General features: G+C 42.7%; 1 protein-coding gene across 3 annotated transcripts in view; it reads right to left on the bottom strand.

The window, feature by feature from the left end:
- The window catches only part of TANK (TRAF family member associated NFKB activator), a 386559-nt gene that overhangs the window by 139614 nt on the left and 229666 nt on the right, over positions 1-17279 (bottom strand). For all 3 annotated transcript variants that reach the window (XM_078681664.1, XM_078681665.1, XM_078681666.1), the window contains one exon: positions 9936-10054. In XM_078681664.1, the coding sequence (XP_078537790.1) occupies positions 9936-10054 (119 nt within the window). The remainder of the gene's footprint in view (positions 1-9935; positions 10055-17279) is intronic.

The raw sequence follows: 17279 nt of genomic DNA on the forward strand, positions 1-17279 counted from the left end.
AGAGTATATCTCTAGAGTCGTGTGAAAACAATAGACAGCCATTTCACTCAGTCAATCGTGCATGCTTAGTTTCACCAGGAGTGCAGAGAAATAGAGAGACGGGCGTTTTCAATAAAAGTTGTTATTTATTGAGCAGTCTTCTTTCTCATGCAAGGGAAATGAATTGCCACAATTGCAATACTTATCATGAAGTAAAGTGCGTACAGTAAAAGGAGTATTATGAAATAATACTGTAAAAGCATTGATATGGTTTCTTAACCATATGATACTTTAAAACGGATAAAATATATATATACATAAAAACATTGACTAACGTACTAAACTGGTGCTTCTAAGATACGCCTACCCCGGTGTACCTGACCTAAGCCTAATACGTGGGAAGGAGTAAGTAAGTTGCAGTTTAAGTTAAGTTGGTTTTTGCCAAGAATCTGAATCAAGAATTCTCTTAAGGGTTTAATCAGCTCCGTACCTTGGTTCTAGAATGAAGGAGGTCTTGTATCTCTCTCTCAGGACTCGATCTCCCAGCAACCCGCAAGGGTGACTGGAAACACCGGAGCTGGAATTTATTGGCAGGAGAAAAGACAGCGTCTCTCTCAGTGCGTCAAATGGGAGGGTCGGCTTCCTTCGGCTCTCGCATCAGCTGGGCTTTGGGCAAGTAGATAGCCGCTCTGCTCCAAACCACTGTGTGTTTGCTTACGGCAACGTTGGTATATTTATACCTGAAAGGTGCCGAGTTTGACGTAAGGTTGGACATAAGACGTCACTAAGAACTAACAGTTCTTTCTGGACTCCAGGAGTTCTTGTGCAAATCAAAACAAAAGCAGGGGGAATTCCCGGGCTGCTGGAGGCTTGGTTTGTTTAAAGAACGTGTTGTACTTTCTAGGAGTCTATGGGAGTAGCCTTGCCGTATTTGGACCACATTGGCTATTACTAACTATGGATATGATTCTTATGCCTTTATAAGGATATTATTTCTTATAACCATATGAGGGCATACATCGGGAATATTGAATTAGTGTCCTAGATAGAATCACAACAACAGGTGCTCCTGTTTTGGCATTTGAGTAATAAACGAACAACTGATTGTTTTTTACAGATATTTTTTGTTTCTTGTAGATGGTACAATAAGCTCCTCTACGTTTAGGGTATGGAGGGCTTCTTTCTAGTCGTGTTTGTGGATCCTTGAAGAAAACTGCTAGCTGTATGCTTCGGTTCAAGTGGAATCTGCTCACTATTTTAGGTAGGAATTGAGAGTTTGTCCTTAGGGTAACCTTGTCCTTGTGAATTTGCATGTATGGTTCTTTAATAGTTAACACTTGTAGTTCACTTACTCTTCGTAAAGATGTTACGGATATTAAAAAGTTAGTTTTGATGGCAATGTATTTGAGCTCTGCTTTGTGCATGGGCTCGAATGGCTCTGTCATTAGTTGTGTTAGAACTGTGTTTAAGCTCCACATAGGTGCTGGAGACTTTCTTGGGGGTGCAATCCTTTTTGATCCTTCAAGGAATCTTTTGATGACTGGTGCTTTGAAGAAACCTTTGCATGATTTTCCCCTGGTATAAGCTACAATTGCCGCTAGGTGCACCTTGAGGCTTGAATAGTTGATGTGACTGTCAAGCAGGTGTGTCAGATATATGAGCACTGTCTCTTGCGTGGAGATTGAGCTTGGGGTATTGTTTTTTGTGAACCATTTGGTGTACCGTTTCCACTTTGCAGCGTAGCATTGTCTTGTGGTTTGTTATTTTGCCTCTTTTAGTATTTCCATTGTTCTCTGAGGTAAGTTCAAATGTCCGAACTCTATGTATTCAGGCGCTAGGCTGAGCGTCACTGTTTCTGGGTGAAAAATCTGACCCTCTTGCATAGTGAGGAGGTCCTTGTCTGCTTTGAGCTTGATCTTTTGTCCCCCGGACAGTCCGAGCAGACTTGAGTACTAGGTTTGCCTTGCCCATTGAGGGGCCTTTAGTATTAGATTTGTTACTGGTTGTATGGCTTTTTCTAGTACTATTTGTATTCGAGGGACTGGCGGAATAGCGTATGCAAATGTCCCCGAACAGTTTAGTAACAGGGCATTCGCTTTTGATAGGTGGTGATGAAATCTGGAGGTAAAAAATTGCCATTTCTTGTTCTCTACTGTTGCGAATTGGTCCATCTCCGGGGTCCCCCCGAGGTTGAAGATGTGTTGCAGGGTACTCTGTTTCATTTACCACTCATGCGAACTGCTGTTTTGTCTGCTCAGTTGATCCGCTTCTTTGTTGCATTTCCCTGGCAGGTATATTGTTTGTAGTTTGATTTTCCTTGAATTGGCCCATTTCCAAATCTCTTGTGCTAGTTTGCTTAGTGTGAATGCCTTTGTACCTCCTTGTTTGTTGAGGTAGAACATAGTTGTGGTGTTGTCCATTTAAATTAAAACGTTTTTCTTCGCTATGTGTGCTTGGAATGCTTTCAGTCCCAGGAACACAGTCTTCATCGCTAGGAAGTTGATGTGTTTTATGAAGTGCAGGTCGTTCCAATGTCCCCGCACTTTCAGGTGGCCTGAACATGCTCCCCAACCCTTGTGGGACGCATCTGTTGTGATGGTCATTGAGGGAGTGGAAGTCTTGATAGGTCTGCCTAGTGTTATGTTCTTGGGTGACCACCATTATATTTCTGTCTGAACTTTTTGTGTTACAACCACTAGATCTTCCCAACTCCCTGTGGCTTGTGACCAGCTGCTGCAAAGCCACTCTTGAAGAGGGTGCATGTGAAGGTGTGCATAAGTGATGAGGGAAATGCATAATGCTATCATGCCCATGAGTCTCATGATCGACTTCACTGTCAGAGACTGACCTTTCTGGTACATGCGAGTTTCCTGCTTGATGGCTTGTATTATCTTTTGGGTCCGTGCAAACTTTGAGTTTAATCTTGCTCCTAAGAAAGTTTTTTCTTATTCTAGTGTTGTGGATGATTTTTTGTGGTTTATTGAAAACTTAAAGTTTTGGATTGTGTTGATCACTTGATGGACATGTGCGTAACATGTTTACTTTGGTCTTGCTTTTATTAGCCAGTCGTCTAGATAGGGGTAGACGTGGATCCCCTCTCTTCTTAGGGATGCTGCAACTGCCGCTAGGCATTTTGTTGAAACTTGTGGTGCTGATTTTATCCTGAAAGGGAGGACCTTGAATTGGTAGTTAGTGTTCTCATGAAAGAATTTGAGGTATTTCCTGCGGGCTTCGTTCATTGGGATGTGTAGATAGGCATCCTAAAGATCTATTGTTGCCATATAGTCTCATTTTTGTAGTTGTGGGATTATTTCCTGCAATGTCGTCATTTTAAAATTGTTTGTTGTTGATATTGCTGGCCTGCTGAGAAGACTCCCCTTCCTATAGGTCTTCTGGTGTTAAAACCTCCTCTTTTGAAGGTGCCTCTTTGTTGTAGGGCTCCCATAGCTCTGGATGTTTCATTATCTTTCTTTATGTGTTGTAATGACTCATTTACTTCCTTTCCAAAGAGGGCGTTCCCCTGTGAAAGGTCTGTTAAAAATTGAGGTTTGGAACTCTTGCTTAAAGCCTGATATTCCTAGCCAGGCGTGCCTTTGTAACGTGGTACCTGTGCACATTTGTCTGCTGACTGTATTGGCTGCTTCAAGGGCTGATTTCAGGCAGGTAGTGTCTATGTTTTTACCTTCTTGTAAAATGGATTTAGCTCTTTTCCTGTCTTCTTCTGGGAGCTTGTTCATGAGTTCCTCAATGTTACTCCATTGTTGATAGCCAAACCTGTTAAGAAAGCACTGGAATTTGCAATGAGCCACTGTGCTGCTGCTTCTTTTTAAATTTTTCTACCTACCTTGTCCATTCTCTTGCTCTCTCTTTCATTGGGTGGACCAATGGCAGAGTGGATGTTGCCCCTCTTTCTTGCTGTGGGGACGATGATTGAGTCTGGCACTGTGTTTCCCTGGATGTATTGAAGGTCTTTTGTGGAGGGTTTATATTTCCTTTCAACCCTTGGTGTCACCCCCTTGGCTGAGGCTGGTTCTCTGAAGGCTTCTTTACCCAAATCTAGAATGCTTCGTAGCATTGGGAGATATTGTGCCCACTTGTTAGAAGGAGTCAAAGTCTTTAGAAGGAAGCATGAATCTCATTTTGCTCCTTCTGGGGGGACCCCGAAAGTGTCAGCTGCTCTATTTTGAAGAGGCTGTTGTAGAAGGCTTTGTCATCTGGTGGTGAAGCCTTCGAGGGCGAGTAGCAGATCTCCTCTTCATGGCTTTCTGTGTCGAGGTCGTTCCATTCTTTCTAGAAATTCTCTGAGGCTGCTGCCGCTTCTGATGTGTCAGGCTCTTCTTCTATGTCTTACTCGCACGGTTCGGGTGTTGCAGGTGATTCGAGGATGTCTTCCTCTTCTTCGCCGTCAACGATGGATATCGGGGGGATACGGAATCCCTTCAGCGTTTCAGAAACTCCTTTCTTCTTTGAAGAAGGGCTGCCATTTCTGCTTCTTTTTCCTACCTCAAGGATCTTTTCAGTGTCTGAGGCCGGGGAGATCCTCTTCTTGGGCGTGGTGGTTTCCGGCTTCAAGGGTGAAGTCTTGCCCTTCGCAGGTTCTTGCTCGACCCCTGTGTTAGGCGTTTTCGACGATCTTCCTTCGTCAGTATACCGGAGGTGGCATCCGTGGGGTTCTTTTGATCGTCGCTGACCCTCGATCGTCATTTTCTTCACCGCCTGGGCTGCCTTTTGCTACGCCTTCTTTTCGTGGCCCTTCGGTTCCGACAGATGTGGGTTTCTTACCTTGTCCGTCTTTTTCTTGGTGCCTTTCGCCACTTTCTTTGTGGCATGCTTCTTTTCGGCAGCTCCTTTGAGTATTTTGACGTTTGAGCCTCTGTCCATTGATTCTGCGGGTACACCTTGTTCGTCCTCGTCGCTTAAGAGGCAAAAGTCCCTCAACGAACATTGTTTTCGGCTCTGTAACATGGCTGAGTAGTGTTCTTCTATCTGCTTTTGGCATGCCTTGAGTGTCTTCAACACGAACATAGCACAGGCCTCCTAGTACTTATCTTAATGTCCTTCGGTAGGCAGAGGTTACAGACGTTGTGTGAATTGGGCTGGACAAACTTGTGGTGACACTTAGGACAGAATTTGAAAGGGGTATTTTCCAAGGCCCCTACCTCGCCCTCTGTCAATCCATGTGCGTTGTTGTCTCGTCGGTGTTGCTCGACGTGAAAAATGGTCTCCAGAGGTTCTTTCTGTTCTCCGGTGTGTTCATAGTTTATGATCGGTCGGATGTAGTCGCATTCAGTGATTGTTTCAGGGATTTTGTCCAAATCTTCGGAGAGTCTCCCTTTGCTTCCAGGCTCAACGGCGGAAAAAAGAATCTGAAGATGGCTACAACGCACAGGAACTTCAGGGCTGCTGTCTGATGTCACACAGGGATGGACCTAGCACCACATGGTGGTCGACGTCGCCCCCAAACAAGAAAAAAAAATACTATTCCGGACCCAAACACTAGATGGCAGAATAATGCACAGCATGTGAATCAATAAAAAGATTCACGCTGCAAAACTGTCTTATCAGCTCAAGAACCCAAGGCCTTGGAGTTGTGTGCTTCCATCAGGATCACAGTCTAAAGCAAACAGTGCTGCAGAGTCTAGAGATTTGCGCCAGAGCAGAACATCAAGACAGACATCATAGACAGTAGGGGCCAGATGTACGACCCATTTCTGCACTCGCAAACGGGAGATTGGCCCGTGTGCTATCACAAAAAAGGGTCATGGGATGTCCAAAAGCTATTAGAAGGGGCATCCCTTCCTAATAGCGAGACTCAATGCTATTTACTATTGTTATGCAACCGCATTTGCGGTGCAAAACACTCGCAGTTTATCACCTACTTTAAGTAGGTGGTAAACCACTCGCAAACGGGAAGGGGTCCCCAGGGGACCACTTCCCCTTTGTGAATGGGTGCATAAATATTTTTTAAGAGCAGGCAGTCGCCCAGGGACCACTGCCTGCCCGTAAAAAATGAAAATTAAAAGTTTCATTTTTCTTTTTTAAATGCATTCCGCTTTCTTTTAAGGAAAACGGGCTGCATTTAAAAAACTGCTTTATTTAACAAGCATTTGCAATGCAATAGGTCTTGCATTAGGAAAGTTTGAGCTATTGGTATTGTAAATGACAAAGTTTTTATTTATGTGTTGGTTTTGAAAATAGCGAAATTAATAGCTTTGTCATTTACAATGCCAATAGTTTTAACTTTCGCAAATGTGACACCTATAGCATTTGTAATGCAATATGTGTTGTATTTACGAGACTTAGATGTATTGATATTACAAATAACAAGAGCTCCTTCTTCCTTGAGAATTAGCTATAGCTTTTTCCTCCCGCAGATTTTTTTAAATTTAATAATATTAAGAAGAATTTGTTAAGGCCATGTATGGATGCTTATATGTGTGAGTTGCAGGGTGAAGGGGAAAATAAAACGTTTATTTGCATAAAACGAGGTCTTCTGAAAGTCCTACGAGGTAAACAAGGTTATGTCTGTCTGAAGCGTAAGTGCCCCTACGTAGTTCGCAAGTTGCAGCGCGTCTCAATCCATAGAGGATTGAGAGGAACCCCAATGATTAAGTAATTTTTTAGGCACAAAACTCAATCAGAATGACAGCGGCAGCGCTTTGAATGCAAATCACTAGAAATCAGATCAATAAAGCCTTTTTCCACTTTAATTTTTACCTGAATGGACCATTCGGGTAATTTTTAGCGACAGAGGCATTTTGCACACAAACTTAATCAATCTAATTTTGCGATAACCTTACATAATCACGCCACAGCAAATTATAAGAGTCTCACCAACCTCTAGTATAGACTGAGGTAGTTTCACCCAAGACAGGGTGGAGTCCATATGCCAGGCAGCCACACTTAGTGGTGCACCCTAAATGTCCGTTAGGGTCTTGTAAATAGGAACAAATATAAATAGGAAAAGAAAATACTGGTTGTTCCTGGGTGGAATAAGCACAAAGGAAAGTTTGAGGTGGTTTGCTGCAGTTAGTAGGGGGCATGCAGCACTGCAGCTGGCAGAGCCTTTAACCTTTAACAGTGGGCACCGCAGCTGTGGCAGCACGAGTAGTTACCAGCCACATGGAAATTATGTAGCAATTGCTCCATACGGCTGTCTCTGTATGCAGCTGTGCCATGCTTTCCTGGGTAGGCGATCCGTCAGGTTTTATTAAGAGGAAACAATAAACAGGAGGATCTTTGAGGCTCACTGCTAGCGAAGGGCAATGGCACCCAACCATGAGTTATGGGGTTGCTGGTTCGGTAAGTGCAATTTTTACAAGGTATGTTGGGAGCGCAATGGTGAAGAGAAGTGGCAGCTGTCCGAGACCATTTTGTGTCCACTGGTCCCATCACGTCAGTCATGCGCCAAAAGACTTTATATACTAGAAGTTTTATTTTTAAAAAAGACGAGAAGCCCACTGCTGCACACAAGCGCAAGATCGATTGGTTGATCTTGGCAAAAACTAGGCTTGGCACTAATATTCGCTTTGACATTAGTAAGACACCTATGAACTGAATATAGAAGCACCGCGTTGTGGCATCTGTGTTCCTTAATGGAATCCTATTCGGCCATGGACACAGCGTGGAACAGGAGGTCGAAAAGAGACCGCACAGTGAAGGCGGTATTGTGGTAGAAAACAAAGAACAAAGGTTTACATAAAAAAAAAAAATACAGTCTCAAAAAATAAATTTTGAGGAAAGATCCCAGACCTGAAGCAACTGAGAGGAGAACAAGTCACCCACCGCCAGGCGCATTTTCTGCAACATCAGCCATCAGTGCGAGAGACACTAACACCGGTAGAGACAAACGACGGACTACTCCATTATAGCAGCGTGGAAGGAAAAGAAGAAATAAACAAGCCGTGAGCGAGCACGTCCCGAAACCGGAAGTTCGGGAGCGTCACGGCTGTCGCGCAGTGGCTGCAGAAGTCAGGAGGGGCGACTGAGGACGTCGATGGGTGAGTGGGGCTTAGTTGGGGGGGGCGGGTGTGTGTATGTGCGTGTCTGTGTGTGTTCAGGGGGGGCTGCGTGCGTGAATGAGAGAGGCGCTGTGTGAATGTGGGACAGACAGGAGATGTGCACGGCGCCGGGAGGCTGGGCATGCGCGTCCACGATGTTAAATCTGCGTGCCAAGCCTGGTTAGGTAAGAGAGGGGAGGGGGGAGAGGGGGTTGCCTGGATGTGTCTGCCTGCGTCTGGGTGCCTGCGTGTGTGTGTAAGTAAGTAAGTGTGTGCGCGTGTGTGTGTGTCTGTGTGCATGCATGCGCGTTAGGCTGACTTGCTGCGAGTATGGGAGGGAAGTGCACGGCGCGGGACGGAACGTGCGCGTTCGTGCACCCAAATCCAGCCGCTTTCAAGCTCGTAACACCCTCTTGTCCTTCCTCCCCCCGAGACAGACAACATTAGGTCTCCAGCTGGACACCTGCATCCTTTGGATGCAGTTTACCAGCTCGACCTAAAAAGCACTCCCAGACATGATGGTCTGCTGACCCCAGCAGGCCATCACCCCTGGGAGTGCTAGTCATTCCCAATGGAGTCGCAAATTGCGCTTGCCTCATGAATATTGATGAGGCATGCAATTTGGGACCCCACTCAGAATCGCAAATAGTGTCTGAGATACTGTTGTACATTGCATTTTGCGAGTCACAAAGCGACGCAATTAGCTATTCGCAAAATGCAAGCGTCGTACATCTGGCCGTATATCTCTTACCACTGCTCAGTGTGCATTTGAGGTGCCCTTCCTGCCACCTACACCAGAATTTTTGTTTGTACATTTACCATATTTGTCGAGCACTTGGTCAGGCCTAGCATGATGCACCTGCATCAACACACAAACCATTCAACCAAGTGAACAAGAAGTCTCTTGTAACACCTGTACAGACGTTTCTGAACTCTTTCCCTTCAAGCTCAACATTGCACCTGTGTTGTACTTGCTTGTAAACCTACCTTGCTTCAGCAGATACCTTAATACATGTGGAGTCACCTTGCTGTCCTTGGAGAGTTAGACTGTCCACATTTATGTGCAATGACATGTCTTATTGTTGGGCTAAGTGACACCTTGCAGCTAAGTTTCTGAACTTTTAATTACAAACGAAAATAATAAAATGTCCACTAATACACTGCCTGGTCATTATTTTCCCTTGGTGTCGGTCTAGTTTGTGGTCTATATGAACATTCTACCCCGTACCACACTTCAGAAATGACCTTTGACAACTCACCTTTGCTACCACTGAGAGTCAAAGCTTAAAAAGAAGGTTCTTAGCCTTCAGAGAGCTCACAGTAGTGTAGCTTCTGAAATTCTAAAAAGGACAGAAAATATTTTTTGTTACAAGGCTCCTCCAGGTGCACTAAATCCTGGGCCCGACAATCAACATCTATAAAGTGGAGAGTTCTTCAGCAAGGACATTAAAGAAAAGACAATTCAACAGTCCTTTATGACGGCTGAAAAGATTTCATTTTCAAATTAATAAAATGACTGTCCACTTTTACTAATATTAGAAGTCTCCTTCAAGGTGAGTGATTTGGGGTTTTTTAATGTATGAAAACAGTTTCAGTTGTAGAAAGAACCTACAATTAAAAAAAAAAGTTAAAATCATTCAAGTCTCAAATTGGGTTTCTCAAAATAGTTAGCATCTGTCACAAAGCGGATGAGACAATTTTTAAATTAACATATCCAATGCAATTTTGATCAAATGACAGACATGTATGCTTACTTTGTTCAAAACTCAGATGTAGCGACCTAAATAACAGAGCAGTCTATGCAATTTTTCTTTTTAAATAAGTTAATGAGTGAATAAACTATGTGATAAACATTGTTTTTTTCCCCAAATGTTAAGATGATTATTTAAAAAGATTTCCTTTTTGGAATCTTTCCAGAGCAGAAACACATTCCTCACAAATAAAACCTATACCTACCTTAAAATGTTTCTCTGCTTGGACTGCTACTTTCAATTGTTCTTGAAGCTGATCTGTGGTTAAATGGAGAGGCCCGTCCCTTCTCTTTACTTCCGTTTCATCTTGCCCATAAGCATTACCTGCAGAAACAAAATGCCATTAATAAACCTTTTCCAAAATATGCCATTATGCACCAGTAGAAGCATTAAAGCTTGTAATAAAAAACTCGGTCTATATGAAAAAAGTGCTCTCTCATAATATAACCATTCCTATAACTTTATTCTGCATGCAGATGACTTCATTAAAATGATTCCGCCCACTAGTCAATAGATTTAAAATAAACAAGAATGCAGCATAGTTGAATGTGCGTACCGTTATGAATTCATAACTTCTTAATTTCCAAATACTACAAAGAGCGGTCACAAAAAGCCTCTGGGTACAAATAAAAGTGGGAGTCATGTAAGGAGTGTATACAAGTAATACAAATAAGCAACTATACACATTTAACAAGGAATTCCTACATACTACTGACTCTCACACTTGCTGTTAAGGAATGGTCCTATAATGTTGAATAAACACACAAACATTAGTAGAACACAAACCAGCGACCATGCAAAGGCTGACTTCATTTAGCCTGTTTTAATTCCTTCCTGATGTAGGCAATAGGCCCAGCCACACGAGTGAGGCACCATTTTTATCTACAAAAATATTAGAACATTGGGTGGTAGTTACCTTGTCGATACCCTTAGATTCCAGAGCTTTTCCTCACAAAAATCTAAGGATGATTTTAGCCAATGGTTGAGGTTTGCAGGGCATTCTGCTTAATAAAAGATAGCGGGATCCATACATGTCAAACCACCGCTGCGTATTTTGTTACAGAAAAGTCTGGGTTTGGTGGGTTTGGTAGGTTTGTCTGGGAGGTGGCTGAACCCAGTCACAAATTCCGCAGCTACCCACAGTGGCAAAAAGGGTCATTTTTCATGGCGAACATGTTATGCCACCCCAGTGCGTTTTAGGTCCTTTTCGGTTGCAGGCGATAGGATGGGGTATTGTTTTTATCGTGAGAAGTATGGAAACACTGAATAGACAAACATTTATTGCATTTATTTTTATTTTTGTCGTTTAAATTTAGGCCACTGTGCTAAAAAAACACATTTTGCAAAATACCGCAGGAAGCACAATAATATGAATAAACCAAAATTCACAGTTGTACAAATAACCAACATCTCAACTCAGTATCTTAGGCACATTTCAAAAGTGTATAGGTTTCCTTCCTACCATTTTTCATTCATTACATGCAACCATATAATTTCCTGCATTGTCAGAACACAATACAAATTATTACACATGGCCGCAACTTTTTTTTAATGTACTGATGCAACAATGTCTCAACCTGTAATCATTTAGTAGATCGAATACATTAAGAAAAGTCAATGGTATCGCAAATGTGATTCAGTCAAGGATTGCAGAATTTGGGCGTCTGGGACAATTCTAGAGGGGAATGAAGGTCATTACCATGCTGTTCAAAGAGACTGATGAACAGAACCCAGAACGGGTCTTATGGTTCAATCAGTGGGTAAAAGTTAATAAATTACAAGATCTGGCAGGTAAGACTTACCTCATTTTTTTCTCACTGAACCTTCACTTTATTTCATGTGTCACCGACACCTTTCACCTTCTACACAAGCACGTTTGGGCACACTAATGTTTGGGTTACACTTACATAAAATGTAATTTGCTGTTGATATATCTACAACTGTTTCAATGCAACCCAATTTACTTGTTCCATCGTAATTATTGTGGTCTCCCTTTCTCTTCTTTGCAATACAATTGACTGGTTTTCTTTATGTATTGGTCTACTAAATGATTTCCGATTGAGACATCGTTGCATTGTTACATATATCTACCCGGGTCTCGACTGGGTATAAGCGTTACCTGCTGTTTTGTTTTTTATGTTTATTGTTTTTTAGGCACAGGACATTAAGGGTCAGATGTAAGAATACTATTTTCCATAGACACAAAATGGGTAAAACTGTTTCATACATCTGGCCCTAAGTGATTTGCCCAGAATCGAGGTATGTTGAACTGAATACAAGACTGAAACTTGGTTTTCCAGTTCCAAAGTCAACAGCTCTGGTCATTACGCGATACCTCTCCCCTAGTACTTTCAACTTATCACAGAACACCACTGCATTCTAGGACTTGTAGTTTTGTTTCCACTATTAAAGTGTGCCTGCATTCATGTGCGTTCAGTTAAAAAGCCATGACCAATTAAAGGTTGTACGCATACCGTTCAGTGATACAACGGTTCTGCAGCTCATTTAAGACTACATATCAGATCTAGATGGACGCCACACAACCAATGAGGGAACCCTGTTGCAGCACAGCAACCAACGGGGCAAAGAAAATTCCATTGCCAAATGGCTTCCATTTTTACAGCCTGTCTGCCTCATGCTAGCCGCGCTGCTGTATATGGTTTTGCCAATGCTGGTTTTGATGAGCTTTAGGCATTCCATCACTTTAGCACTGCCTGATAGCCCGATGTACACACTTTTTATACACCTGCATACTGCAGCGCCTCTGATCAGACGAGGTGTCTAAAGGCACACGACTTTGGCTCTGCATGCAAACACCCGTAGGAACGAAAACCACATGGAGTTGATGAACCGCAAAGGAGACCAGACACCGGAGTAAGCGAACGGCGTGAGCCTAAAAGCCACGGATACGCGATCCATTAACAGAATAAACTATTCAGACCAGGTGAATTGAAACCAGGGTGGATCTGACCAGAACTGGACCACTGATTGAATAGTGGTAAACCTTATATAGGATCATAGAGGAGATCCATAGAGAATAATAGACTACTGGTGTATCGTCAAAAAGAAAGAAAAAATAATTTTCTGGAGCGAAATTCAACTGAGTGCCTTTGCACCGGTGCATAAAGAATCAAATATGTGTGGAACATTCAATAATGGAAAGGAGTGAACCAAACTTTTTGTCCTGAAAAAGGTGGCTTGATTGATGTTACGCCACTGAAACGTATCGACGCTTGTAACTTTTTTTAATTTGTGAAAAGACAGTAGCAAAACAAACACAGGAAATGTATTCTGTGGAGTGCTATCATTTCAGAATTAACAGTGTTAAGACAAATATAACTGTCTCACTATATTCCTTTCTAGGAAATCTTGTAGTGTAATGAATTTGTATAATTGTGATATAGATGTGATACAGCCGGATTTTAATATGTTTTGCATGAACTTTTTTTAAAACAGTAATTGTTTATTTGCACATATTTTTATTGTATTAATTGTGATACTGTGAATTAAATAGATTCAATAAGTGCTTTAGCATCCCAAGTGGAATTTTAACCAAATACAGTGTGAGTGATTGGGAATGCTTGTGGAGAATAAGTGTGGGAATCCTACGCAGAGTATCTCCAAAGGGAACAATTATCTTTAACCTTTCGGTTTGTGGTGCTCTGTCCCTTTGGACGCACGAGCTCCTCTCCTTGTTTTCAAGGCTACTTGTGAAGCTACAAACTTTGATTAGAGCCTTGCATCTGCTTCTTAACTCAAAGTGTGCGATCCTGGGAAAAAATCTATTCATACTGGCAGCAGAATAATGTTTTCATTACTTATCAGTAATCTTCATTACTCCTAGTCCTGTTGTCCTCGCCCTGTTCATTACTTTTGAGGTGGTGCCCACCTCACAAAAGCAGATGCAGTTAGGCATCCCCATTTCCTCCGGCTGGAGGCATAAGAGGCTGCCTCACCAGCATTCCCCCTGGACTAACCAAGCTCAACATAAATGATATGAAGGCCTATGAACAGAGGGGATGTAATGAATAGGGAGGGGACAACAGGACTCAGAGCAACGAAGATTACCAGTAAGTAATGAAAACATTACCTCCAGGTCCTCTAGTCCTTGTCCCATTCATTACTTTTGAGTAATACCAAAGTATACTGTGTGTAGCCTTCATATCACAACAATAAAAGAAAATACATACCAACGTTTCCTACTACCCCACTAAGTCATTTAATCACAGTTCATATAGCAAGTGATTTCAAAACTCCTGCACCAAACTCGTGTAGTTCAAAAAATATTTTGTAAACTGTAATGTTTTACAAAACTGTTAAGGACAGCCGTTGAAGATGCCCTGCAAATATCAGAAATTGACACTCCTCGAACTTTAGCCAAAGAAGTGGAAGCGCCTCTGGTTGACCACCCCATACTCCTGTAGGAGGAGAAAGTCTTAAAACAGAGCAAGCCAAATAAATTGTTTGTTTTAACCATCCGCTGATAGAGACCAGAGAAGCATTTGACCTTGGATTAGAAGAGCCAAAGGTGACAAATAATGAGTCTGATCTCCTATAAGAAGCAGACCTCTCCAAGTAAATTTGTAACACTCTCCTAACATCAAGTAAATTACACTGTAGCTCTTGTGTAGACTCAGAAGAATTATGTAAGACTGTAAGAAGACTCACCTGAGACTTATGTAAAGAGGAGGACAGTTTAGGATTTGAAGTGGGGTCCAACTTCAACAACACACCATCATCATAAAGGGAAATGAAAGGTTCCCTATCAATAAGGGCTCCCAACTCGCCAATACGCCTGGCAGAGGTAATGACTAAAAGGAAAACCACTTTCACTGTAACAAACCTCCTGAAGAGGCTCAAAAGGATGAGAAACGAAGGCTTTCAGCACTAAAGGTAAATCCCAAAGAGGATATAATAGTTTATTGACCGGGCGGGAAAGCGAAAAGCTCTTTAACAACGGAATCACCAAATCACAACTATCAGAAAGATTTCCCTACGAACTCCAAAAAGCCCTGAAAGCCGCCCATTGAGATCTTTGGGTGATACCACCAGGTGTTTCTCATAACCACACCAGAGAAATTGAAGCACATCATAGAGAAGACAATCCAAAGAATTTAAGGCAAACACAGAACACCATTTTTGAAAATATCTCATATGACGGTCATGCTTTTAAGGTAGCAAGGTTTCAAGATTCCTGAATAGCTATCGCTAGATGCCTTGAGAGTCCCTTGCTCAGCAAACCCCTCCTCTCAACCTCCACTCTGAGAGACATAGTCTCTAAGATGGAATTACATTTAGATTTTTTAGAGGGAAGGGATCTAGAGGAAGAATCCAATAATTTTTCAGGTTTGGTGGGTGTGCACATAAACAAAGTCCAAAACAAATGATGACTGTATGTAAAAAATATTTCTTCTTTATTTATTCAAATTTGTAAAAAAGTTCATTGGTAAAATCACAAAAAAAGGAAATCAGCCAACGTGTTTCACTCCCATGCAGGGAGCTTCCTCAGGGCAGTATAAACACAATTAGATTCCAAAAATAGAGAAGCCATCGATGTATGTGTGATGATAAGAAGGAAAGTAGGTGTTCACCACCAGCTTCAAAACTTCTTTTAGTGGTCACGATTCAAGTATCAGTAGAATCACTGCCAGCTAGTTCGATAATCGAGTCCTAAGGCTGAATCAACTTAAAAAAGTGCAAATGCATATGGACACGCAATGAACCTCCTTGTATTATTCAGAATTCCCGTGTCCCCATAGAAAGTGATCGCCAGATAATTCAAAAAGTCCACTCCCAAGACTGAGTTGGCTTCGGAAGAAAATCGCGTGTTCACGCAGTAAACCTCTTATTGTGGGTGAATATAATATAACCCGTAGTATTGAGTGTCGCCCAGTCTCTTGGCAGGTATGAGGAAGTATAATTATTCCTCAATTGGAACACAAGCGTGGTCCCAGAATCCGGACCGATCGCTCGCGTTTTGTGTCTCCCGGCTTGTGTTGTCCCCACACTCGTGTTCCAATTGAGGAATAACTATAGAAATATTTTTTACATACAGTCATCATTTGTTTTGGACTTTGTTTATGTGCACACCCACAAAACCTGAAAAGTATTCTTTGATCTGGAATCACAGCGACGGCATTCAGCAGCTGACGTCGGGGTTGGTAGCACAAAAACTGATATTTAGTTTTGGAACTGGGTTTAAGGTGCGGTGATCCTAAGGCCCGCTGCTGCTCTTTGTTTCACAAGAAGAATCCAATAATATTGAACTGCCAGAGATTTAAAATGGGGAATCAGGATCTCCTCGGCCAAAAAGAGATAACTAGAATGAGCTCAGAATCCTCCATCTGAACCCGGCCAGAAGTCTGGGGATCAGAGGAATTAGGGGAAAAGCATACAATATCTGACTGAGCCATATCAATGTCGAGAATCCACTCCTGATGCTCTCTTTTGTACAGTCCTGGAACAGAATCTCTGCAGCTGCACATTCTGAGGGGAGGTAAATAGGTCTATGAAGAGACCCCCAACCCTCCTGCAAATAGAGTGGGAGGTGTTCTTTGTTAGAGTCAGCTCCTGGGAAGAGGAAAAGACACATCTTACGTTGTCTGTCCATTGAAACAATTGTATTGCAATCAGGTTGAGATATTTAGACCTGGCTCCCCCCACATAGGCCACAGTTACCACATTATCTGATTGAATTACCAAGTTGGTCAGGGAAATCCAGGTTTTGAAATGAAGCACGACTCTTCATACTGCTAACAATTACCTCCACTAGTGAAAACTTTGCTTGCCATGATATTGAGTCCAGATTTGTCCCCAACCAAAGGTACCCGCATCTGTGGTAATCACTTTTGAAGGTGTCTGTAGCAAGAACATCCCCTTGCTCAAGAATTGCTGAAGCAACCACCAGTTTAGCGCCTTTTTGATTTGCTGTGACACTCGTATTACAAGCTCAAAATCTTACGACGCATGATTCCAGTGAGAGTGGAGATGCGCACACAGTGGAAGGACACAATATTTTGCTCATAGAACTGTGAAGAGACATGCAACCATATGGCCTTGGACTCATAACCAAGTTCTCACTGGGACCTCGAAGCTGTGAATGAGATATTCCACCAGTTTCATCAAGGCCATTGATCTCGAACCGGAAGGAATAACTGTTCTGATTTGTGAAACCGAAGGTCCTGGACCACGGCCGCCCTCCTCATCACCATAGCAAATGAAGCTCCCTCCACCTTAGTCACGGTAGGAGAGACCGAGCCAGTATCTGGAGAGGTGCCCAGTCCACTGGCAGCTGCCAAATCTCACACTGGGTGTCCTCAGTGACATCTGGGGGGGCTGGTATTCATCAGGGTCCAGTGGCCCTTCCCAGTCATCCCTACTACTTAGCCCATAGAAATAGGGCACAGGCTCCGGCCAGGATGGAATGTCTCCAGTTAGCGCTAGAGTCAGTGTTTGACAACACCCATCCGTGTCAGAGTTGGGGATTAACATGGGGACCAGCCAAGCAGTGGGGCCGCTGTCGAGGTGGCTTGACCAGTGCCAGTCAGAA

This window comes from Lissotriton helveticus, chromosome 3_1, assembly GCF_964261635.1.
Source record: "Lissotriton helveticus chromosome 3_1, aLisHel1.1, whole genome shotgun sequence".
NCBI lineage: Eukaryota > Metazoa > Chordata > Amphibia > Caudata > Salamandridae > Lissotriton > Lissotriton helveticus.